The sequence below is a fragment of the Sarcophilus harrisii genome, chromosome 1 (assembly GCF_902635505.1).
Source record: "Sarcophilus harrisii chromosome 1, mSarHar1.11, whole genome shotgun sequence".
NCBI classification, from domain to species: domain Eukaryota; kingdom Metazoa; phylum Chordata; class Mammalia; order Dasyuromorphia; family Dasyuridae; genus Sarcophilus; species Sarcophilus harrisii.
The window spans coordinates 590,217,374-590,245,371 of record NC_045426.1 but is presented as its reverse complement, the minus strand read 5'-3'; the positions used below and the strand labels follow the sequence as shown (position 1 = coordinate 590,245,371).

The following is a 27,998-nucleotide window of genomic DNA, read 5'->3' as shown; positions in this document are numbered from 1 at the left end:
TATCATATTATTTCATCCTCACAACCCTGCAAAATAGGTATTATTATTAGCTGCATTTTATAGATGCAGAAAACTTCAAAATGAAGCAGTCCCAAGTTTAATCAGTTTCTTGGTATTAACTTTCTGAGATGCTTTCCTGATTCCAACTCCAATTCTTTACTTTTGTACTACTTAGCTACTCAACATAGTATCCATATTCTTTGATTGATTATTAAAACTGAATTCCTCTTTCAGGGCATAAAAAGGAAATATATCCACTCCACTTGTCCAATATGTTGCCAAATGTTGATCTTTCTACCTTCACAAATTCTTGATGATGTATATAATCATCAAGTGATATCACTTCTGTTCATTCCTATAGCCAGGTACTTTTATACAAGTCCTCATCATAGCAAAGTCTATTTGTTATTCCTGATGAAATTTCTCCCCCTCTCAATCTATCCTTTATTTAATTGTCAAAATAATCTTGCTACAGCACATGTATGATCATGTCATACCCACATATACACACAAAACACTTTCTGTCTATTTCTCTCTATATCTCAGTCTTTTGTCTGTGTCTCTCAGTCTGTTTTTGTCTCTGTGTCTCTATTTGCCTTTTGTGTTTGTGTCTGCCTCTCTTCCTTTTTCATTTTCTCTTTTTGTCTCTTTTTCTTTGTCTCTATCTCTCTCTGTCCCTCTCTCAGTTTCTTTGTCTTTGTCTCTGTCTTTCTCTCTCTCAGTCTCTCTGTTTTTGTCTCTGTCTCTTATGTCTGTCTCTCTCAGGCTCTCTGTCTCTCTGTTTTTTTTTTTCTTTCCCTCTTCACCTTTGTCTCTGTCTCTTTCTATCTTTCTTTCTTTGTCTCTGCCTCTGTCTCTCTGGTTATCTCTCTGCCTCATTCTGTCACTCTGCTTCTCTCAGTCTCTCTTTGTCTTTTTCAGACTCTACCTTTGTCTCTCTTTCTGTCTCTGTCTGCCTTTTTCTTTGCTTGTATCTATATCTCTCGCTATGTCTGTCTCTCTCTGTCTTGCTTTATCTTTCTCTATTTTACTCTCAGTTTCTGTCTCTTTCTCTCAACTCCAGTGGCTCTCTATTTCCACTAAGGTGAAATAAAAACTATTCTTTGGCCTTCCAAGTCCTTCACAACTTGTCCTTTCCTCCCTTCCCAGTGTTCTTACTCTTTTTCCCTTCCTATGTACTCTATAATTTGGATACATTGGTCTACTTGCCATTTCTATTCTCAGATTACAGTGTTTCCCCTAGGTTTTACCTTTGCCTCTTTCCCCACACTTGGAATGATTTCCCCTTCATCTTTATCTCTTTGCTCCTCCAGCTTCCTTCAAGATAGCTCAAATTCCACTTTGTGCAGAATGTCTTTTCAGAACTCTCTACTTCTAGTCCCTTTCCTAGGATATTGTCCTACATACACACTGTTTATGTTTTACATATACATTTGTTTGTCATCTCCTCTGTTGAATATAAGCTCCTTGAAGGCAAGGACTATTTTGTTTTTAACTTTCCTTGTCTCCTTGGTACTTAGCACTTGACAAAACTTTAATGAACACTTATCAACTGACATACCATTGCTATTTCCTTTATCAGGGCAACTATTTTTTTTTTCTTTTTCCTGAGGCAATTGCATTCAAGTGACTTGCCTAGGGTCACATAGCTAGGAAGTGTCTGAGGCCAAATTTGAACTTAGATCCTCCTGACTTCAGGGCTGGTACACTATCCACTGCATCACCTAGCTGATGCTTAGGGGCAACTGTTTTTTAAAGAAATGAAGTGAAATGTAAAAATCCAAGAATTTAATAACCATCTCTTTTTTTTTTTTTTTTTTTTTTTTTTTTTTTTTTTTTTTTTTTGCTCCGTATTATATGTTTTGGAAAATTTAAGCTTGTTAAAAAAAAAAAAAAAAAGTTTTCCTTGGGGGCTTGTTCCACATTCTCTCTACATTTTTTTAAAAAACTGATGTGTCTTGGAGTGTGTTCCTTTTGAAGAAGGAAATGGGTTCTGTCAGTTTAATAGGAACATTTAGATCACGGCTAAGAAGCAGGGCTGAGAAATAAATGGCTAGAAAGAAGCCAACCTTAGCTTTCTTAGCTCTTCATAGTTCTGCCAACTGCCCTGTTTAATGCTTTAACTTTTAATTGCAGAGCCATTTTATACTTTCCAGATAACAAATGACAATAAAACAGAAAAATTGAAGCACTAGCTTTGCTTAGATAATATTCAGGGGAAAAATATAGGTTAGCTCTAAGTGAAAGTACAAATCAGACAACAAAAAACACATATTAATCTCCCCTTATGAGCTGTTTATTCTTCTAGAAACTGAAACAAAATGAACAAAATGATAGCACCTCCCTTCAAAAAAGATTACACCCAAATAATAAAAATTCCTATATATTTCTAAATTGATTGGGGAAGGGAGTTCTTAACATTTTTATGTATTGGACTCCTTTGGCAATTCAGTAAAGTCAATATTATTGTGGCTTGTTCCCTACATTCAAATTTAAAGGAAATGTTAAATTTCTTTTGGACTTAGTGAAAATAAAATGTCTTATTCCTATCCAAGTTTCCAGACCCCTCTTCCTCCTGAAATCTATTCATATATGCTATTGGAGATCAATGTATCTTAAATTATAAAATCGGGTTCTAAGATATCAGCTCAATTCTCCTCTCTCCCTGGTGGTAACTAATTATTCATCAGGTTCCTAGAACTTGACTCAACAGTACCCCATAGTTTATTTAGATTTCCTTTGGGAAAATTCTGATTTTGGGATTATGACATTCCAGTGAAATCCCTTCCTGGACTAGGATGCTATATAGTGCCCTCAAGACTGAGACTGTCATCTTGTTGTGTGGATTTCTCTAGAAGGCAAACCTATAATGGAGCTCCCGTACCAGAAGATCCTTCTTTTTATTAGACATACACCAAGCAAATAATTCCCAGTAATAATAAGGAGCACAATTAAGGTCTTTAGTTAACCTCTTAACTAGTAACCCAAAATCCAAAGATGACACCATCCATAAACTGTCCTGTTTGACCATTTGGATAAACACAAAATAACCCTTGATGTAAGGGAATCTACTCCTGCAGAAGACTCCCTCCCCCACAGTCTAGCTTGTTGATTCTGTGACCTTTTTTCTCCTTTTTCCATGCCATAATTTGGATGTCCAGTTCTCCTCAAACTTTATTCATTCCTGTTTATCCATTATTTTTTAAAGCAGTTTTCATATCCCCTAATTATGCTTAAGGTAAAAATTGCTGTGACATATTGTTTTAGGAGGGACCTTAGAAATTATCTAAATTTATGCCTATTAATTTTACATTTAAAAAAAACTGGGAGCTGAGACTTGAAGGAAGCCAGAGGAAGTGGGGGGGGGGGTGTGTGGAAAAGAAGAGGTGCATTCCAAGTACAAGGGAGAGCCAGTATAAAGTTATGAAATGAAATGTTGAAGAAAAACATGTAGGCAGTAAAGCAAAATTATTGAGTGAATCAAAAGGAATAAAATGTAAGAAAACTAGAAAACCAGAAAGGATCTTATTGTGGAGGGGCTTAAATGCCAATTTATTTTTGGTCCTGGAAGTAATAAGGAATCTCTGTTTATTGAATAACAGAATGATATGGTCAGACATAGACTTTAGAGAAATCTCTTCAATTGATGAATGATATTATATCTGAATTGGAATGGGGAGGAGTGAGATAAAGAGATAACAAATAAAGCTGTAAGCAAGAAATAATGAATTTTATCCAATAGTCTTAAGATTTTCTTTGCATCAGACTTTTTCACAATATTTATTATTCCTATGCAAAATAAAAAAAATGATTTTTATCCATTGTCATTTCCTTAAAGAAAGCTTTAGATTTTTTTTCAAAAGACAAGTAATATATTTGCTCCTTCATACAAAAATGTTCTCACCTAAGTTTATTGTTAATTACATATATCTTGGATATTTTTAGTAGAAGTCCATATTTATGGAAAAGAATTTGGGTACAAGTGTGCAAAGGCAAAAGCTTGAATGGAAGCTTGGCTTCATCAGCAAGTTGAAACTTACTGGATTTTCTCTAAATTAGAAAAAAGCTGTCTTCTCTAAATATGGTGTCTTAGATATGGAATTGAATCTTGAAATTTAGTACCTGTTCAGTCTTAGGGAAGTCATTACCCTCTTCTGTATCTCAGTTCCCCCTTTTAAGAAATGAGGAATTGGGATTAGATAGCCACCAAGGAAACTTTAACCTCTAGAGCTTTTTTTTCCCTTGTATTATTTTTTTTATTATAGCTTTTTATTTACAAGATATATGCATGGTTAATTTTTTCAGCATTGACAATTGCAAAACCTTTTGTTCCAATTTTTCCTCTCCTTCCCCTCAATCCTTTCCCCTGATGGGAGGTTGACTAATACATGTTAAATATGTTGAAGTATAAGTTAAATACAATATATGTATACATGTCCAAACAGTTATTTTGATGTACAAAAAGAATCAGACTTTGAAATAGTGTACAGTTAGCCTGTGAAGGAAATCAAAAACGCAGGTGGACATAAATAGAACCTCTAGAGCTTTGATCCTAATTCCATAAACCATACAGGTTCCTTAAGGCAGAATATGAAGAGTAAACTGGCTGAATATGGACACTCTTAGTTAAAGAGAAAGTGATTCTGTTATTCAGATAGTTGGAGACTTCAAGTCTGTTAGGAATTTATTTAAATGAATCCAAGCTTAATTTGTTGAATACATCTACAATACAAATTGTCTCAATAATAGATTTTCCAATCATGGGAGCCCTTTTATAGTATGACAAAAGACTCCTCTTCTTTCATGTTTACCACCACAAATACATTGGGACTATCTGACATCCCAGAAAGGATTGAACAGAGATTATAATAATTATGGTACAGAACAAATCCTTAAGATTTTTAGTCTCTCTACTCTTAGTTGTGGAAAATTACCAACAAAAATCTCAGCATCTTACCCAAGGAACATCCTTAAGAAAATTCAGTATTAAAAATTCTGTTTACATAACTGTTGATAGGTCCACTTGGCATACATCCAAAATATGTCAAGTATTTGACAATCTTCCAAGTGTGTTTTGTATAACAATGTTTCTGGTCATGTTTCTTTGCCATCATTGCTTTGGATTTCATAGTTCTATTTTCTCTCTTTATCATTCAATTACAATCCCATTCCAAAATAAATCTAGTCCTACAGAGATATTTAAAGCATTCAGCGATAGGAACTCATCTATTTTGTGAATTTTCCTTCAATCTTAACTACCAATAACTAAAAAGAAACAAATTCCCCCAAATTATTTTTGACAGTTGTATTGTTGTTCTATAAATATTTAATTCTTGAAATGTTTTTATTTATCTCTTAAGGTTCTAAACCAAACATCTCGACTTGAAATTCAACTGCTGGAGAATTCATTATCAACTTACAAGCTAGAGAAACAACTGCTTCAACAGACACATGAAATCCTAAAAATTCACGAGAAAAACAGGTGAGGGTCCATTATGTACTCCTAAAGTAGTTTCCTTTAGGTTCTATTTCTTCAGACCTCATCATTGCATTGCTAAATGACTGCTATTCCATTATTTCTACAGTGATTTATTTGTGGCTTTTAATTGAGCCATCACATAATCCAGAAAGTATTATTGATATATGAGATAGGAAGGCACCAACTATTATTAATAATATACTTATTTCTCTACTATTTTGAAATAGCCTTTTGACAATAGATAAAAGTACAGATAAGACAGGCTTCTGCCTTGTTCTTTATACTGGCTCAATTCATTACACTGAAAGAGCTATGTGTTTGGGAAGGAAGAAGAGCTAGGGTCAGAGAAGAATACTTAGTGACAGAGTTGTATACTTCTGATATGTCTTACTAATTTTATAGTATTACCTTAAAGCATTCCCCTATGTTGACTATGAGGAAAGTATTGTAAAACTGATTGTGTTATAAACTCTTTGAATTTTAAGCATTGGTAATAGTCAGTAATCATGGGACTCTGACACTAAAGTCATTGACAGTTTCCAGTACAGTAAATTGAAAACAAAACAAAACAAAACAAACACTTGTGGGAGCTTAATTCTAATTCTTCTTAAATAATTTTAATAATTGTTGTACCTATCAACTAGGATAGAACTATAGGAGCTGCTGGATTATGTGCTTTTGTATTACTGACCGCAAATAGTAAGATACATTTTCCAAATACTTTAGGATATTATTTTTCTAACATCTAATGTTAGCTCCAAAAGGTAGCTTTATAGTGCATCTTTGAAGTCTCTTCTTCATGAAATGTTGTATAAGGGTAGCTGTGGATAAAAATAACATTATTTTATTCCCATAAATTATCTGTTAAGAGATGCTATCACATCATTATAGAAGATGGTGCAGTTGTGGCTTACTTTGCTCTAACTTTAAGATTATTGATAGCAGGAATATGATAAGAGCACTTTGTTTTACGAATTTAAATATTTGGATAAACAGAAAAAAATTCTGGTTTTTTTAACAATTAAAAATTGGTTTTCATAGCATTAGGGTGATTGGTTACGTTTGTTCTTTGTCAGTGTACAACTCCTCCTTTACTAGAGAGTACAGCTGTGTTAAGAATATAATTGGGGACTTTTAAATTGTTCAACTTGAAAAAATCATAACCATACTGTTTGGGTTCATACTAACAAGTAGTAGTAGTAGTAACAAAAACTAACCTTTTCATGGACAAGATAGGACCTGCATAGCACAATATAATATTTTCTATATGGAAAGACATTGTGATCATGTGGAAAGAGAACTCAATTTACACTCAGAAGACATGATCCCAACTCTTCCACTTGCAATTGCTATCAGTAATATATTGTTTTACATTTTAAGGCTTACAAAAAAACTTCATATAAATTATCTCATTTTAATTTCTCAAGAACATTGTGAGATAAATATTATAAACAATAAATACTATATACTTGCCCTGTGTCAAACTCTGTGTTATGTTATGGAAATATTTTAAAAAGCACAAATATAAGGTCCATGTAGATATGTAGAGAGATTAGATAAATAGATAGATAGAGATAGAGATAAATGATAAAGAGATCTATAGTAAATGGTCAGTAATCTCAGTAACCTCAGAAGTAAGGGTCAATCAAGAAGGCAGAGGGAGGGCAGGGGACAACTGATGAAGCCCTTTTGCAGAAAGTAGTATTTGAATTTGGGGTTTTCAAGGAAGCCAAGTTTACCCTGAGCATAGGCAGAAATAGCATGTAGTACTCTTGAATTGCACTTCAAAAGAAAATGTAGACACTTGAAAAGGAAAAAGGGAATCAGTTATGAAGATCTTTAAATACCAAAAAAAAAAAAAAAAGAATTGTATAGTTTATTTTGGAGATAAGAGGTAGTTATTATAGGTATTATTACACACATGTTTATAGATACAGAAACCAAGATTCAGAAAAATTAAGTGACCAGCCTTGGAATCAAATACTCATCAACATTTACAAACATTTGTTTGCTAGCTGCTGTGCTAAGTAATGAAGATAGAAAATGGAAAAACAATACCTGTCTTCAGAGAACTTGCATCTTTATGGGGAAAGGAGTTTTATACAATGAAACTGACTGCTTGAATCAGAAAATCTGGGTTCAAATGATGCCTCATGTTTACTGAATGACTTGCAATTCCATTTCTTCATATGTAAAACTGGGAACTTCGACTAGGTGGCATCTTAGGTCCTTTTCCGTTCTAAACAGATGATACTATTTGTAAATCAGAACACACTATGAGTAAAGTAGATAAATAAAAGGATGGCACTGATGTTAAGAAGGAGACCAGGAGAAGCATCCTAGAGGAAGTTTCATGATACAACTAAAAATAATTTTGATTTGTGATGCATTTGTCTAATAACATGTTAAATCCTGGAATCTGGAACTAAAGATCTCATTGAAAGTTACACTTTCTGAACAGCTCAAAAGGCATATGTGTGTTGTCTGAATGAACAAGGAAGGCAGATTTGTTTTCTTTATCTTTTTTTCTTGTCTTAGGGTGGAACAAACCAGTGATGTCTAATTTAAATAGAAACAGGGACCAATAAACCATTTATGAAGATCCCTATGGTCTATATATTGACTCCGAAAATAGCATGTTAACATTATCTATGTTTTATATTTTATTTTTCTTGTTGAATATTTCCCAGTGACATTTTCATCTGCTTAAGGCTGCATTCTGTAGTGTTGGGTTCGACATGTGGTCTGTGGGCTATATTTTCAACACCTCTGATATAAATCATCTTAACATGTAGATGTTCTTTGGCAAATATATATTATTACACTGAATTATTGAGGTGTTGATTGAAAAGCTCTCAACATGTGTATCATTAAGAGGCAGTATAACATAGTGGAAAGATGGAAAACTGGGCTTGGAGATAATCATAATAGTCAAAATTTATATAGTACCTACTATGTGCCAGACACTGTTAAACTTTACAAATTATCTCATGTTATCCGCTCAATAACTCAGGCAGATAGGTTTTTTAAATTATCCCTATTTTACAGATGGGAAAAACTGAGGTGAATAGGTTAAGTGACTTGTCCAGGGTCACATAGCTAATAAATGCCTAAGGCTGGATTTGAAATCAAATATTCCCGATTCTGGGACCAATATTCTATCTACTTTGTTATCCTGCTGCATCTGAGAAATTAAGACAAGTTTGAATCCCATCAGTGCTTACTAGATAGATGATCCTTGGCAATTCAGTTAAACAATTTAAGCTTTACTTTATTCATCTGCAATCTGTAAATCATAGCATCTACATCTTAGAGTTGTTTTGAGATTTTAATAAGAATTAATGTATATAAAAACTTTACAGTATTCAATTTACAGTATGTCATAACAATACCATTTATCCTCTATTTTATTATTGTAGCTGTACTGGATACTTGAGATGTTAAAATGATATCCCTGTTGCAAGCAGAAGTGCTTCCTTTACTGTTTTCTCTTTAATAATAATTTTAACACCAATTTTAGTACTAACTATAAATATGACAAATAATGTATGTTGTAGCTCTATTTTCTCATATCTGCTTTGTTTAAACTTTTGATTGCTGGATGCCATCATCATGCTGGGCTACTTAGATGCTTTCTCTGTGACTTAGGCTCAAATTCTTTATTGGCTGATCAATGAAGATCAAGACATTTACCCTCTCTGGGATTTGCTTTTATCACCTATAAAATGATAATATCCTATTGTATCTACTTTGCAGAGTAAGGCAAAGTAGGCCATCTTTTACCACGATTTTTACCTAGCTTTGAACCACGAGTATTGCCTCAGACAAACTGAGATCTGGGAAAGACTTTAGCTTAACAAGGCCAGAGTCTTCTACTGACTGCATCTAAGTACTTTGCTAATCATTCTGAAGTATGTCTTGCCACTTGACTATAATGACCTTGGAGGAAAAAGTGAAACATGACTTTGCTTATCCCTACCTCACATAAATCCATTTCACATTATCACTCATCCTCCTGATGTCATTGGTCCTCTTGGAGAACAAAGGACAAACAACAACTATCACAACAAACAACTTCAGAGAGTAGTTGTGAAGCTCTGTGTACAGTTATCTGCTTATCAATAATATTATTAATCAGTGAAAAAATATATAAGAATTCTAACTTTTTAAATAGTCTTTCTATTGGTTAAAGAGGAATTGAATCTTTGAAGCATAATGTTGCTCTGCAACATATCCATTGTCTTTGACCTAGTATCATACTGAGTTCAATATTAACTAGTCCCAAATGACTAATAAAGATGTTGTCAATAACAGACTTGTCTTTGGTAAATTTTCTTTTCAAGGTCAAACTTAGAAGGTGATATATCAAATCTAACCTATTTTATCAGCTGCTAACTACATTTTCCCCCATGAATTCAAACTAATTTTATTATAAACATTTTTAGTAATATTGAAGTGATGTAGAATGTCCCAAAAGTCTTAGTGTGGCTTTAAACGGTAAACCTATGTTTGTATAGGCTACATATCCATTCAGTCCCATACCTGCATACTTCCCCTTCTCTTCTTCTATTATCCTTGACCCTCAAATCTTCCATCAACTTGATGCTAATCATTTTGTTGTGTCTATCTGTTGTATCTATTGACCCATCTGTCTGCCTCTGTCCATATGTGTGTAACAGTGCTTTGGCAGAATAGTACTGCTCATTTAAAGGTGTATTTTTTTTTCATGTGCCACACTTGGAAAAACATTGTCCTAGTCCAGATCGTCAAAACTTTCTTGTTTGTAATATGCAATATGCCTTTCCAATATCATTATCATTTTTCAAAACTACAATGGAATCAAAGTGATACCTCCAAGCACAACCTAAAAGATATGAATTTTTCCCAGTCTAATGGATTAGAAACCAAAGTCTTAATCATTAAAATCTTCAAATTAAAAAAAAAAGTTTCTTGATAATTTCTTCCCTAAAGCTCTTCAACTAATCTAAATCCTGCAAAGGTGATAAGGCATCATTTCTTTTTGAAAAAAAAAAGTCTCAGAAACTAAGTACAGATTTTCTTTAATCAGCCAGGTCTGGTCTGTATCAGTTAATAAAGTTGGCAAAAGGGATTATCTAAATTAAGCATTGCTTCCTCCCACAGGAATGTCAGAGGGTGGTATCTGTGGCTTTGGTACTTCATCACCTTTTAAAACAATTTGGTCTCAACTGGGAGCTAGTACAACAACCCCCATGTGGAGTGTGTCACCTCTTTGGAAGAAAGAGGAGTATTTTATATATGAGGTTGTACAGTCCTTTCATGCTGCTTTATCCTGCTGATTTATATCCTGACAAATAAAATGCATCACTTGTTGGGTTGAAAATGGATTTCTGGTCTCATTAAATTTAGCTTTCTTTCCCAAAATATCTGAGCTAATACTTTGGTTTGAAATTTTACCACATGTACTCACTCATTGCTTTATTATTAATCTTGGGATATTATTGAGAAATTCTAAACTTGCCCTTTTGAGATGCTTTTCTCCATCGTACAGTTTCAATCTCACTTTCTTTTGTTTCCCACAAAACCAACCAACTTATTATGTGCTGGGGAAATATTTGGCCCCTATAATTGAAATTACACAACCAAGCTCCTGATTGAATTATAAGCATGTTTGTCCATATATAAGGAGTAAGGAAGTACATACAATCTCACATATTAATCATTCAGCAATTTCTTCTGACTAAATCCAAAGGTATATGTTTGCAGATACAATACTCTTCTTGCTTAGAAAGGAAAGAGGGCTTTCCTTCTGGGTACAATGCTATTCTTGTTTGGAAAGGAAAGGTAGCCAGGACACAGTCATTCCATTAATTAGACGTTACTTTATCCATTCAGTGAAGGAGTAAATTAGGCAATTAAGAATGAGTTTTTAAACCTAAGGTCTGTCTTTAATTTAGTTGCTATTTTAATCAAAGGAATCCCAGAATCTCAGTGGTGGAACAAATTCAGAGTTCATGTGCTTCAAGTAGTACCCAAACTAAGACTCTTTTTGATAACGTCTTCAGAAAATGAACATGTAGTTTTCTTACATGAAGACCTACAGTGAGGTGAGATCTACCATCTTCTAAGGCCGCCCACTTCACTTTGGGATTTCGCTAATTGTTGGGAAGTTCTTTAGATGGAATTTAAATTTATCTCTTTGCAAATTCCACCCACTAGGTTAAGAAGAAAATGATCCATGCTCTTTAAACTTTAGCTCTTTCCATAGGCTTATATTGGAGGGTACATTTCCCCCTCATAAGTAATTTTTTCCTATCTGTATTTAAATATAAATATAAATAAATAAAAATATAAATATAAAAGTCAGCATTAGGAAAATGGCACTAGTTTAAGAATAGTTAGAAACTAGTGTAATATGATAAATATGGAAATGTGTTTAAAAGGCTAGCATCTATTTAACCTAAATCAGATTGCTTGTTGTCTTGGAGAGGGAGAAAGTAAGGGAAGGAGGGAGAAAAATTTGGAACACAAAGTTTTACAAGAATTAATGGTGAAAACTATCTTTAGATATATTTGGAAAAGTAAAATACTATTGAGAAAAATAAACTAAAATAAATATGCCAAGTTTAAAAAAGAGAGAGAAAAAAAAAAAAGAAACTGGAGCTAATGAAGAAAATCATTCTGATTCATTTATGTTTTTCTGTTATCTTCCAAAGTGATTGCCTTGTTCCAGCATGACTCATATGAATACATATTGAAAAAAAATTTTGCTGCTCTGAAGACATACATGTAGCTTCAGTAATTATCAAATGATTCTCCAGGTGCAATCTGATATTAGCTGAGAAGAGGGTAGTGGACTCTCTTGTGATGCACTACAGAAGAGGTTGAAAAATGATGTCCTCCTATGATGGAATAGAAGAAGTAACAACAACATTATATTAAATAGAGCTGAGATTGTGAATATTTCTTTATATTTAATAATTATCAAAAAAAAAACCTGACAGCTCCCTTCTCTAGCATCCCAAAAGTTCATCAACTTATCCCCTGTGATTTAGCAATAAGAAAAAATTACACATATGTTTTCCCAAAATAATGGTTATACTAACTTTTTGATGAGATGAGATACCAACTATTTTTTTCTGATTTGAATGTACTGTAATTGATAAAATACTATGCATTTATGTGCTTAATTTTTCTCAAAACAAAGTTTGTCCTTCATTAATTTAAAATGATTAATAATGAGATTTTCTGTTTATATCTATCACAATAATCTAGAAAGTAGAAAATACAAATATTATCATATCTTTTCCATGACTGAGAAAACTGAGGTTTAAACAATTTAAGTGATTTATTAGCAACGGTCTAAGTCAGGCTTTGAACCTAAATATTCCAATTCCACATCCAAAATTTTTCACTATTCCATGCTGCTTTTTTATTATGTTGACCTAGTTTTATTAAGCTTTGTTTATTAATTGGTATTAAATTATACCAATTAAACAATAACAATAAAAGATATGAAACAAAAAATATATACACAAATTCTAACATTCAAATATACAAAAAATACAAATCTTAAACAATCTGATAGATTTGTGCCTTTCCGATGTGACTGAGATTTGAGAACCGTCCAGAAGCTTTGGATTTGTAGTTTAGAAGGATACACATTGTCTCTTATCTCCGAGAATGATTAATTTATCATGATTTTTGAATTAGAAGGTGACATGAATATTGAGCGTTAGGACTTAACTCACATCTACTAAGTAACTATATTTGATCACATATTCTACTATGTGCTAGGGAAAAGATAAACCATACTCTTAAGAAGCTCATATTCTTATGGCAAAGATCATGAGCAAACAAATATACACAAACAAACCATTTACAGAATTAATAGGAAATACTAAGCAGAAGAAAAGCACTAAAATTAGGAGAAATTGGTAAAGTCTTCTGAGTAGGATTTTAACCAGTACTTCAAGGAAGTGGGAGAAGCCAAGAGGTGGTGATAAGGAGAGAAAAAATTTCAAGTTATGAGAGATAGCCAGAGAAAATGTCTAGAAATAGACTCATAGTAAAGGCATCTAACATTTTATTTATGAAATAGTAAGACTAATACCATTGGTTAGAAAGGAATGCAAGTGAAGGAACTCTTGAGAATGAATTTGTTCCATGGTAGTGGTGGTGGTGCTAGTGGTGGGAAAGTTAGGTTATGAAGAGCTTTGAATGTTAAATAGAGGATTTTGTAGTTGATCCTAAAGGTGATAAGAAACGACCAGAATTTATTGAGTCTTAGTTGTCAAGGGGTGGCCTGTGCCTTAGGAAAATCATTTTGACAGCTGAATGGAGGATGAACTGGATTGGGGAAAGACTTGTGGCAGGCATACAAACTAGTGACCTGTTGCAATAGTTCAGTCATGAGTTGATGAAAGTTTGCAGAAGGGCTATATTAATATCAGAGGACAATAGGGTGCCAATTTGAAAGATGTTGCAATGGTAAATAGCAAGATTTGGGAAAATATTGAATGTTGGGGATTGAAGGTAAGGAGGAATGCCTAGATTGTAAACCTGGGACACTATAAAAATGATAGTACCCTCAACAATATGTAAAGTTGTGGGATAATGTGGGATAATGATTTAGGGAGAAAAACAGTAAGAATAATTTTGAATAAATTGAGTTTTAATATACCTATTGTATGTCCAAGTTGAGATGTTCAAAAGGCAGTTACAGATGTGAGATTTCAGGTTAACAGATTGTGATAAGATAGGTAGATTTGAGAATTGCTAGCATAGAGGTAATAATTAATCCATATGAGATGATGGGATTGTTAAGTGAAGTAGTATAGAGGAGGAGGAGAAAAGTACTCAGTATAGAATGTTATGTGACATAGACAATTAGAGGATATGATCTGAATGAGGATGCAGTAAAGGAGACTAAGACACATTGGTCATACAGGTTGAAGGAGAACCAGGAGAATGTGGTATGCTGAAAATTTCAAGAAGAGAGTATCAAGAAGGAATTGGTTAACTGTGTCAAAGGATGCAGAGAGATCAAGAAAAATAGATTATTGAGGAAAGTCTACTGAATTTGGCAATTAGGATATCATTCATAACTCTGGAGGGAGAAGTTTTATTTTAATGGTAATGTTGGAAACTGTATTGTTGGGAATTAAGAAGAAAGTTAAGGGGAGAGGAAATGGGGATATCTATTATAAACAGCCTTCTTAAGGAGTTTAGTCACAAAGGATTAAAAGGAACTAGTTAGTGGGAATAGAAGGATCTAGTGAGGGGGGATTTAAGAATGAGGGAAACATTGACATGTTTGTAGGCAATAGAGAAAGAGCCTGTATTTGGAAAGAGATTTAAAAGAAGTAAGAAAGTGAGGATGACAGAAAAGTCAATTTACTGGAAGTGTTATGATAAAGTGGAATGGATAGAAATGGAGATACATGTTCAGGTAAAAGGGTTTACTTTAGCAAAGAGCAGGGCCATATCTTCATGTGAAAAAAAATGAAATATGAGATAATGAAAGAAATTATAAAATGAAAAGGAAAGGAGTAGAGGGAATTCTCAGTCAATTCTTTCAGTTTTTTTCAGCAAAATACTCAGATAAAAGGGTTATGGAAAAGTTTGAGGAGGGATGTAAGGACTTGTAGCAGCTACTGTGGGAAGTGAAATACTGTTTAAAAAAAAAAAATAAAAGGATTGCTTACCAGCAGTAAGGATCAGTTGAAGTTGTGTATTATAAATTTTAGTAGACACATTTTGGATATTTGTGTGAGTTTCTCCACCTTTGTACAGCAAAGTATGTAGAACTAAAAGTAGTAGATAATGGTAGTGATCCAAAGCTGAGGTTTGGCAGGGCACAATTAATATGATAAGGGAGCAGGCAAAGATTTAAGAGAAAATGATAATATAGAGAGGAGCTGGTTCACCAAGGGGTCATGTCAGAGAAGGGAAAGAATGGCTAGTACTGGGGTGATAGACTGGGAAAGAACTGAGAGGCTAAGGGATTGGAGATTATCATGCAAATGAAGAGAAGAGTTTGATATGCGAAGACAGAGTGAGAGGTGGAAACCCAACAAACTGTGATTAGATAAAGGAATCTCATAGTTTTTGAACATGTGCATTTGTAAGTAATGGAAAGGTTCAAGAATTGATTTGTTATTTTTTGTATCTTTATGTGTGATTGAGCTATTGAGATTGCACTGCTAATTTTTTTGTTTGATATACATTTTATTAAGTACTAAAGGAGTGTACCATGTGGACAGTATGAGCCATTATATTGCCCCAGCTCAAAAACAAACTAATTGTCATAACAAGGCTTGGCTAATTAAATTTCCAGAAACAAAGGAGATATACAGAAAAAAAAAAAAAAAAGTGATTAATATCAGCTGGCCCCTTACAACTTCTGCAAAGAGTGGGTAAAACACATGGGAATTTTTACTCATTCCAGTGCTACTTATTAATAAGAAGAAAAACAACCAACACTTCAACAAAATTCAAAGAAATATTGACATTTCTCTTGAGAAACCAATTAGTTATTCTCTTGTCTGCATTCAGTGTCATGAATCAATTACACATGGTGGAAATAAAATACAGCACTCTTTTATGTTATTTCTGTGAGGCCTCTCTTTACAGCTTTAATGGACCACCAGTGATCTCCCAACAATATTTTAATAATTATTCACCTAGACTATTTTTCTCTTTAGTCAAGGAATAACAAAATGATTTTGGGATTACATTTTTATTATGAATATAACAATCATTAACAAACATAAATGTTTTACTATACAAAGAAGAATAAGGGTCTTGATTGGGAAACTATGAATTTATTCATGCAATTTTTCAAGTATATGCATATATTATTATAATTTAGCAATTTATATAACAAGATTGCTTTATTTATTTTTTGTCTCTATAATTTTTCTAGTTTTTTTTTTCCCTTGATTTATTCCCTAACAATTCTACTATTAAGTACATATTTCCAGGGAAAGTATCCATTATGTATAGATAATTTTTTTCAGACAGATGAATTTATCCTACATTATAGCAGCATTTCTTTATGATTTTCAATAATATGAATTTCAATAATTCATCAAGAAGTTCTTCCATAGTTTTGGAAGCTTACAAAATGCTAGTTGATCTAAATTTGAATCTCAATACAGTTTAATTTTTGATTTTCAGGAACTTTTCATTCCTGAGAGATGAAATTATGACTTCACCAAACTCTTGAATTAATGATAAAGCTACCACCAAATGTTCCATTTTTGTAACACATGTTGACATCATTTTTATAAGGAATAAAGAGATTTTTATCCAAAACAGAAACTCTTGAAATATCTGTAGACTGGCTCAGTTCAATAAAAAAGGAAGGTTTGTACATTTTCAATATTTGCTCCCAGTCTGCAGCAGTACTTATATAAATAGAACTAAGTTTAACTGTCAGTACTGAGAATTCACTGGCTGCTGTGTTAGAAAGGCTATTGAAAGAAATCATAAGGAAAGAGAGAGCAGTGTTTCTTTTCTGTGAAGGCATCAAGATAGATTCTGTGAATGGAACTACTTCATATGAGACATTTTATTATTGTTAGCTATGACATTGAAGATATAGATGGAATAATATTAGCACTAACTGGAAGCCACCAAATTGAAAGTTTATGCTTATTAATTTAATTTCTTATATATATATATATATATTTTTTTTTTTTCATCCTAGGGAACCTCTATCCCAAACTAAAAAGGAAGTGTCAAAATGTGAGAACTATCAGTTTTCAAGATATTTTAGGATGACAGAAAACAGGAAATGCTGAAAAATCTTGTGAGAAATAATTCTTATGGAATATTAGGCCCAAATAACCTTGAAGGCTATTAGCATCCAATAGAAACACTCTTCACTGACACAGATTAGAAAAAAAAAAATTAAGACAATTATCTCAGTTCACTGAAGGTATAAAATTACTTGGCCAAGGTCATTTAACTTGTGTTGTTTTGTTGCTTTCGTTCTACTTTCAATTCAACATCTTAGGGCAAGTCTTCATTAACTCACATCTGGCTACTGCAAAAGCCTGCTGGCCAACCTGCCTCAAGTTTCTCTCTGTAACTCTCTTCTCTCAATATACCCTCCATTCAGCTGTAAAAATGATTTTCCTAAAGGGCAGAAATGATCATGCCCTCCCATCCAATCCAGTAATCTTACCCTTTTACCTCCATAATCAAATTTTAAATTATTTGGTTGGTTTTTAAAATCCTATAAAACTAGGTCTCTCCCACTTTACTCCTTTCTGTATACTTCACAAGATCCAGGGATGCTGGCATTTTTGCTTTTCCTTGAATATTCATTTTTTCATACTGTTATTTTTGACTGTGCTTTCCCTTCTTCCCCTTAATTAGCTATTCCTTCTGCATGGAACACTCTTTCTCCTAAACTTCCCCCTCAGACTTTGTTAGCATTCTTCAAGACTCAGATCTTAGATTTTAGAAAAAAAGTCTTTTACCATTCCTAAGTGCCCTAAAGTTTTTCCTCTAAGATATTTCCTATTTATGCTGATTTAAACAGAGTTGTTTGCCTGTTGCTTCCTCCTTTAGAATTATTGTTCATTGAGGGCTAGGATCATATTTTTACTTGTCTTTGAATCCCTATAATCCCTATAGCACAGTGTCTGGCACATAGTGAGCACTTAATAAATACCTATTATATAATGGTCTGACTGACTAAATCAAGTTTTTTCTGACTGCATGTGTCATGTAGTCTATTGTGTCATGCAAAATCTCAAAGGTTAGGGTTATCATTTAAATTTAAAGATTTAAGTCTAAACCAAAACAATACTCTGAATGGAATACCATTGGAGAAATGAGAAGTGATGGTTCTGTGGGCCAAATTTGGAAAACATTCAAGATTTCCTACCTGACTTTAGTTAACTGGAGATAAATGGTAGTCCCAGAGTTGAACTTCTGACCAGAGGGCCAATAATAACTCTAGATATTTAATACGTGGAGTCCCAATTTAAGCATTTGTCAAATTAGAATAATAATGTATTGTTCTCTTAAATGATGCATTGTAGTACACTATAAAGAACATTAAATTTTGAGAGGAAAGAATTACATTTATGTCCTAACATTGCTGTTTACTATCTGAGTCTTATAGGCAATTCATCACTCAAAAACTCAGTCTCTTCATATATAAAATAGATTAGTGCTTTCTATGTCTATCTCAGTGCAGTGATATGAATATCAAATAAAAAAGTACATAGAAACCATGTTTTTATAAGGCACTAAACAAATTGATTATTATTTTAGCAATGATAAGGAGGTCTGTCATTTTATGTGATTTTTCCATTGCTATACTCTTTATCTCTTCAAAGAAAAGAGGGAGGTATATCCTCATGTCTCTTGTTTAGCACCAAACTTAACCATTGTAATTTCATAATATTTAGAAGGTCAGAGAATTTGAAAGTTTGAAAGGTCTCAGCAGAATAACATAAAGAATATCAATATAATTGGCCATATTAATAACCAAATTAACAAAAACCATATGATCATCTCAACAGATGCAGAAAAAGCATTTGACAAAATCCAACATCCATTCCTATTAAAAACACTTGAGAATATAGGAATAAATGGACTCTTCCTTCAAATAATCAGCAGCATCTATTTAAAACCATCAGTAAGCATCATAATGGGGACAAACTGCAACCATTCTCAATAAAATCCGGAGTGAAACAAGGTTGCCCACTATCACTGTTACTATTTAACATTGTATTAGAAATGCTAGCTTTGGCAATAAGAGCTGAGAAAGAGATTAAAGGAATAGGAATAGGCAATGAGGAAACCAAATTATCACTCTTTGCTGATGATATGATGGTATACTTAGAGAACCCCAGAGATTCTACTAAAAAGTTATTAGAAATAATCCACAACTTTAGCAAAGTTGCTGGTTATAAAATAAACCCACATAAGTCATCAGCATTCTTATATATCACCAACAAAATCCAACTGTCAGAGTTACAAAGAGAAATTCCATTTAAAGTAACTACTGATAATATAAAATATTTAGGAATCTATCTGCCAAGGGAAAATCAGAAACTTTATGAGGAAAATTACAGACCACATTTCACACAAATTAAGTCTGATCTAACCAATTGGAAAAATATTAAATGCTCTTGGATAGGGTGAGCAAATATAATAAAGATGAAAATATTACCTAAACTAATCTATTTATTTAGCGCTATACCAATCAGACTCCCAAAAAAACTATTTTAATGACCTAGAAAAAATAACAACAAAATTCATATGGAAAAACAAAAGGTCAAGAATTTCATGGGAATTAATGAAAAAAAAATCAAATGAAGGTGACTTAACTGTACCGGATCTAAAATTATATTATAGAGCAGCAGTTACCAAAACTATTTGGTATTGGCTAAGGAATAGATTAGTTGATCAGTGGAATAGGTTGGGTTCAAGGAACAAAACAGTCAACAACTATAGCAATCTAGTGTTTGATAAACCCAAAGACCCCAGCTTTTGGGATAAGAACTTACTGTTTGACAAAAATTGCTGGGAAAATTGGAAACTAATATGACAGAAACTAGGCATTGATCCACATTTAACACTGTACAACAAGATAAGGTCAAAATGGGTTCATGACTTAAGCATAAAGAATGAAATTATTAATAAACTAAAGGAACTCAGGATAGTTTACTTCTCAGACCTGTGGAAGAGGAAGGAATTTATGACCAAAGAAGAACTAGAGATCATTACTGATCACAAAATAGAAAATTACGACTATACCAAACTGAAAAGTTTTTGTACAAACAAAACTAATGCAGACAAGATTAGAAGGGAAGCAATAAACTGGGAAAATATTTTTACAGTCAATGGTTCTGATAAAGGCCACATTTCTAAAATATATAGAGAATTGACTCTAATTTATAAAAAATCAAGCCATTCTCCAATTGATAAATGGTCAAAGGATATGAACAGACAATTCTCAGATGAAGAAATTGAAACTATTTCTAGTCATATGAAAAGATGCTCCAAGTCATTATTAATCAGAGAAATGCAAATTAAGACAACTCTGAGATACCACTACACACCTGTCAGATTGGCTAGACTGACAGGGAAAGATAATGAGGAATGTTGGAAGGGATGTGGGAAAACAGGGACACTAATACATTGTTGGTGGAACTGTGAATACATCCAACCATTCTGGAGAGCAATTTGGAACTATGCTCAAAAAGTTATCAAACTGTGCATACCCTTTGATCCAGCAGTGTTACTACTGGGCTTATATCCCAAAGAGATCATAAAGAAGGGAAAGGACCTGTATGTGCACGAATGTTTGTGGCAGCCCTCTTTGTAGTGGCTAGAAACTGGAAAATGAGTGGATGCCCATCAGTTGGAGAATGGCTGAATAAATTGTGGTATATGAATATTATGGAATATTATTGTTCTGTAAGAAATGACCAACAGGAAGATTTCAGAAAGGCCTGGAGAGACTTACATGAACTGATGCTGAGTGAAACAAGCAGGGCCAAGAGATCATTATATACTTCAACAACAATACTATATGATGACCAGTTCTGATGGACCTGGCCATCCTCAGCAATGGGATCAACTAAATTATTTCCAATGGAGCAGTAATGAACTGAACCAGCTACGCCCAGAGAAAGAACTCTGGGAGATGACTAAAAACCATTACATTGAATTCCCAATCCCTATATTTTTGCCCACCTGCATTTTTTATTTCCTTCTCAGGCTAATTGTACAATATTTCAGAGTCTGATTCTTTTTGTACAGCAAAATAACGGTTTGGTCATGCATACTTATTGTGTATCTAATTTATATTTTAATATATTTAACATATACTGGTTATCTTGCCATCTGGGGGAGGGGGTGGGGGAAAGAGGGGAAAAATTGGAACAAGAGGTTTGGCAATTGTCAATGCTGTAAAGTTACCCATACATATAACCTGTAAATAAAAGACTATTAAAAAAAAGAATAACATAAAGAAAAAGAATTCCCATTATTATATAACTCAAAGTGGTTGTCCAGATTCTTCTACATGATCTACAAAGAGAGGGAAATTACCCTTCTCAGGGTAGTTTATTCCATGGCTGGAAAACTCTAGTTGTTAAAAAGTTTTTTGGATATCAAGTCTAAATTTGTCCTCTCACAACTTCTACTGATTTATCTTAGTTCTGCTATTTTATTATCAATGTTGTTTCCATTATGTTGCTGTAGTATGTTATAATCCTAATTTTTCTTATTTCATTTTGCATCATTTCATTAGTCTTTAATTATTTATCTGGATCCATCTTTTTTCACATCCGCCCCCCTCCAGGTCAGTAATATTCCATTACATTCATGTTGTTTAGACAATCTCTAATCAATGAGTTTCTACTTTATTTTTCTAGTTCTTTACCACTACAAATAATGCTGCTATAAATGTTGGGCCAAATCTAATAAAATGAAATTTATTAAAGATAAATGTGAAGTCTTACACTCAGGGCCAAAAAAATAAAGTTGAAAAGTACAGCCTAGGGGATGTATGGCTACTTGACAGTTCATCCAAAGAAGATTTGGGGGTTTTAATGGCCTGCAAGCTCAATGAGTCACTGCTGTGGCAGCCAAAAAAGAGAATGCAGTATTAGCTTTCAGTAAGAAGCATCGTGTAAAGGGAGTGAATCTTTTTTGTTTGTTTGTTTCATTTTGTTTTTCTTTTAAAAGACCCCATTCTAGTTTTTTCCTGCTTATGGTTCCCTTTGGTTACAAATCCAATGAACCTCTCTATATTCATTAGTACACAAAAGTTTGTACATCAAAATCCTTTAGCAAGTTTCCCTGTGTGACCATGCATTTGCCATATGCTTAGTTTTGTTTTCCTTGTCTAAGATTTAGTTTGGCGTCTTCTTTATTTAGTATTTGACAGGATGGTGCTCTTTACCTAGCCATGGGAAAACAGAAAATTGGAAAGAGGCTCTCCTTCAAGGAGAACAAAGGGAAATACATAACAAGTGTATGCATATAGGGAAAATATACCAATGGTTTCCTAAGCTTCTTTGTCTTAATGTATCCACAGAGGTTCAGTGGATTTGTAACCAAGGAGAATTAATACCAGAAAAAGAAACAAGTTTTAATCCTTTACAAAAAAAAAAAAAAAAAAAAGTCTACAAAGTTTTGATTTCCCTAAAGGACTGGTAGAATCATTTTCTCCATTTGCAGATTCTTTTGATCTTCCTCCAATTTCCTAGATTCTCCTCTTTTCAATCTAACCTGAAGAAAGGAAGGGAAAGGAATAGGCAGTTTTTAAAAACAAATATCTCATTTGATCCTCACAACAGTCCTGTGAGAGAAGTGTTATTATCACCCCCATTTTACAGTCAAAGAAACTGAGACCAGCAAGATTTAAGAAATTCACTCAAAGTCAAAAAGCTAGTAAACGGCTGATGCAGTATTTAAAATTAGATCTTTCTGATAGCAGTCCCAGTGCTCTATCCACTATGCCAATGCCTGCTTCTGAATATTAAAAGACATTTTTCTTTCATTATTACAAATTATTCTTGAAAATATTATCTTCCCTAAAGACAGATCATTTTCAAAAATGGAGGAGAATGATGAATGTGATATAATAGAAGAGGTTCTGGGGTTTGGAGCTAGAAGACCCAAGTTTGAATGCTAGCTGTTGCCCTATTATCTTGTGTGAAACTTTATGAAAACCCCTTCACTTCTCTTCAGATTCAGTCTTCTAATGTCTAAAATAAGAATGTATCAGATGACATCATATGTCTCTTCCAAGTCTATGGTCCTATTATTATGTCAAAAGAAAATAAGACAAAACTTCAAAAAATCCAAGATGATTTATAACATTTTAAAAACTCCAAGGAAATTAAAAAATCCAGGGAAGGTGCTCTAATACTATGAATACTTTTCTGGTGGTGATTTCTACATATGTGATTTTTTTTCTTTTTAATTGTAAAACATGAATAGGAAAAAGTATGATTCCATTTTCTTTATCATATTGAGTTCAATATTGGCCTCTGAAAAATATAGACTAAAAATAATAATTACAAGACTTTTAGTTCACCAAGGGGCATATCACAACTTGATTGACTGGGGAGATGGGAAGACCACAATTAATCATGTTTCAAAGGAATAATGCCATATTGTATTATCTTCTATTATCTTTATGACTACAATGCTCTTATTAAAAACCTACGTGAATCTTATTCTTTTTTAATAGCTTTTTATTGACAGAATATATGCATGGGTAATTTTTCAACATTGACCCTTGCAAACACTTCTGTTGCAACTTTTCCCTTCCTTCCCTCCACCCCTTCCCCTAGATCACAAACAGTCTCATACATTTAAACATGTTAAAGTATATTTTAAATATAATATATGTATACATATTTATACAGTTCTCTTATTGCACAAGAAAAATCGGATTTAGAAAGGTAAAAATAACCTGGGAAGAAAAACAAAAAGGCAGGCAAAATACAACAGAGTGTAAAAGCAATATGTGGTCCACATTCATTTCCCAGTGTTCTTTTGCTGGGTGTAGCTGGTTCTATTCATCACTGATCAAATGGAATTGAATTCAGTCTTCTCATTGACGAAGATAGCCACTTCCATCAGAATTGATCCTCATATATTATTGTTGTTGAAGTGTATAATGATCTCCTGGTTCTGCTCATTTCACTTACCATCAGTTCGTGTAAGTCTCTCCAAGCCTCTCTGTATTCATCCTGCTGGTCATTTATTACAGAACAATAATATTCCATAATATTCATATGCCATAATTAACTCAGCCATTCTCCAGATGATGGCCATCCATTCAATTTCCAGTGTTTAGCCACTAGGAAAAGAGCTGCCACAAACATTTTTGCATATACAGGTCCCTTTCCCTTATTTAATATCTCTTTGGGATATAAGCCCAGTAGTAACATTTCTGGATCAAAGGATATGCACAGTTTGATAACTTTTTGAGTATAGTTCCAAATTGCTCTCTAGAATGGTTGGATCAGATCACAACTCCACCAACAATGCATCAATGTCCCAGTTTTCCCACATCCCCTCCAACATTCGTCATTATCTTTTCCTGTTATCTTAGCCAATCTGACAGGTGTGTAGTGGTATCACAGAGTTGTTTTAATTTGCTTTTCTTTGATCAATAATTATTTGGAACACCTTTTCATATGAGTAGAAATAGTTTCAATTTCATCATCTGAAAATTGTTCATATCCTTTGACCATTTATCAAATGGAGAATGGCTTGCTTTCTTATAAATTAGAGTCAATTATATATTTTGGAAATGATGCCTTTATCAGAACCTTTAATTGTAAAAATGTTTTCCCAGTTTATTGCTTCCCTTCTAATCTTATCTGCATTAGTTTGTTTGTATACAATTTTTTTAACTTGATATAATCAAAATTTTCTATTTTGTGATCAATAATGATCTCTAGTTCTTCTACAGTCACAAATTCCTTCCTCCTCCACAAGTCTTAGAGGTAAACTATCCCATGTTCTTCTAATTTATTTATAATCTCATTTTTTTGCCTAAATCATGAACCCATTTTGATCTTATCTTGGTATACGGTGTTAAGTGTGGGTCCATGCCTAGTTTCTGCCATACGAATTTCCAATTTTCCCAGCAGTTTTTGTCACATAGTGAATCCTTATCCCAAAATTTGGGATTTGGGGGTTTGTCAAAGACTAGATTGCTATAGTTATTGACTTTTTTGTCCTGTGAACCTAACCTATTCCACTGATCAACTAGTCTATTTCTTAGGCAATACCAAATGGTTTTGGTGGCTTCTGCTTTATAATATAATTTCAGATCTTAGATTTTAGGTTATATCACCATTTGGGGCTTTATCTGGAGACAATCTGCTTTTAGTCTCCTCAGGGTTTGAAGTCTGCTCTCTTTCAGTATAAAAGCTCTCTATAGTTAGAGCTTGCTTGCCTTTTTACTGATTTTGAAAACAAATAAACAAACTGCAATTTGCTTTTGGGGCAGTGTAGTGTTACCAAGCTTCCTCACCAGACAATAGGAAGCAATAGCGGGACAGTAATGGCTATGCTGAGATCAGTGTCTGCACTGGGATTAGTATCTATACTGTGATCAGTGGTTGAACTGAGATCATGCTGAGTCCCTCGTGGTGCTGGGTGGCTGTGGCCAGGTCCAGAGAGACTCTAGTATTTTGGGGTTATAATCTTTACCCTTTGTGTTTATAGCTTTTGTATTGATCTACTCACTTGCTGCCAGAGCAGAATAGCCAACACTGTGGTAAAGTTTTCCCTGCAAATTTTCCACTAGCTAAGACCACCTCTTACCCCCATCAGGTCTGCTCAGTGTGAGCTGTTTTCCATGCTTTCACTACCTACTTGCCCGATTCTGCACCTGATCTAGATGTCCCTGCCTGCTAGCAAAATCAGATTTTTCTGGCAAATTTCAAGATTATCTTCTGTTGGTAATGTGTTATACTCCCAATATTCATGGATATTGACAGTCAAGCACTAATTCCAATGTTGTTTCATAAAAAGTAGTATGAGGATAAGGAAGAACTTAGACAGATGTGTATATTCTCCCTGCCATCTTGGCTCCACCCCCCATGTATCTTATTCTTCTTTCTTTTTTGCAGCAATCATTCTTTGAACTTGATTAGATTTTTCTATTTAATTAAATCATCTGAAATTAAGCAGGCATTTTGCCACTGATCTTTTGTCCAGGAGCTGAAACAAAGTTAAAAAGAATGTAAGCAGAGGAATAGCATATAGTTTAGAAATATTGCACTAAATTGAAGTCTATTGGTAGGCATGTGAAAATACTGTAGAATAATGGCTTACCCAACAAAATATCTATGTAAATATTTTAAATCTCTCAGTAGGGAAATCTTTTTCTTGATCTTCCCTAACAGTAATGTGTCATCTAAAGAAAAGAAAATATTTCCCATTAATGATTCCTACCTGCCTGTTTGATCCATTACCCATTATCTTGCTTTGGCTACTTTACTCAACAAGGATTGGAGTACAAAGAATGGCCATGTTTTCCTCATATCACTGTACTACAGAGAATATACTATTGAGACTTTTCAGTGAGAGTAAGAGAACTTGCTTCACCCTGAGATAAATGTGGTACCAAAAGGAAGAAAAGCTTCCTTAATTCCCCTGATATAATACATACTTTTGTCATGTTATAAGGCTACCATCAGAGTAGCCTTATTTACAACCACAAACCTCTGCACTCCCACTGAAATATACCCACACATATGGGCTTTGGTGCTGATTTCTTCTACAGAATGATTGTCTAGGTGATTGGACAATGCCATACCTGCACTAGAGAATGGATTTATTGGTGAGGAGTAGATAGGAAGCAATTCTCTTCTTTTTCTCTGTATATTCCAGAGACATGTCACAACAGCCTGATTCCCTCAAGCAGAGAATTGGACTCATGAGATACTCTCTATTTTGGAATCTGAGAATTAATTTTAAAATACTCCCTGGTTCTTCTTTTTAAAAACATCCAGAAATGATTCAACATATCCTTTTTACAAGGTAGAAAAAGCATAAAACCTAGTTCATTGAACTTGAATAACACTTTGTAAACAAGGGACTGGTTGATCCTTTTGAAAACTGAATTGAAAAACTGAGTTGGACATCCTTGTAGGATAATAGTTGATTAGACATGCTATAAAATCTATTTTTATTTTCATAAATTTATCGGCAATTGCTGGGTGCCAGTGCTTCTGCAAAGAGTCCTTTTTTAATGTAAGATTTCTGAAAGAAAGAAAGTTTAACTTGAATTCCACAGTACTGAATGAAGAATGCCAATTACAAGCAATTTATAAGCACTTATTAAGTGCTAATTGTGGGATAGACACTATGCTAGCTCCAATGAATGCAAATGTAATTAATAAAATGGTCTTTATGTGGAAAAATCTTACAACATACACTAGCCCAAGCCATCAGCTGACTAAAGTCTTTCTTTGTACAAGTCAATTAAAATGTCCCACTTAAGAGCACCAAAACAGTCAATCAAGAAGTCCTAATTTGGCACCTAACAAATGCTAGATACAATTGTAGGCACTGAAAATGCAACTAGAAATAATGAAAAATCTCTATTTCCAGTGAGTTTATATTCTACAGGCAAAGCAACAAATTATTATGAAAGTCTATACAGCACAATTAATATATAATTATACAAACATTCAAAGGAGTTAAATATCAGATAGTTTGGGAAGGAGAGCAGTAACAGTATGGAATCAGGAAAGATTTTATGCATCTGAAAGGAAAGGAAATGCTTTATGAGGGGCTGGAAGGAGGAAGCATATTTCAAATAAGAAGGACATTTATCTAATTCAAAGGTATAGAGAGAAGAGTATGGAGCACTATTGATGAGAAAGAGAAAGAAATCCAGTTTGCTTAGATTAAAAGAATGAATGAAGTGAAGTCATGTCCAATTAGACTAGAAATATTGTTGGCACCAGACTGTGTAAAGATTTTAAAAGTTAATAGGGCAGTTCACATTTTATCCTAGAGGAAATAC

At 33.5% G+C, this 27,998-nt stretch overlaps 1 protein-coding gene across 2 annotated transcripts in view; it reads left to right on the top strand.

Annotated features, from left to right (window-relative positions):
• The window catches only part of ANGPT1 (angiopoietin 1), a 331,085-nt gene that overhangs the window by 188,080 nt on the left and 115,007 nt on the right, over positions 1–27,998 (top strand). For both annotated transcript variants that reach the window (XM_031947117.1, XM_031947116.1), the window contains exon 3: positions 5,361–5,482. In XM_031947117.1, the coding sequence (XP_031802977.1) occupies positions 5,361–5,482 (122 nt within the window). The remainder of the gene's footprint in view (positions 1–5,360; positions 5,483–27,998) is intronic.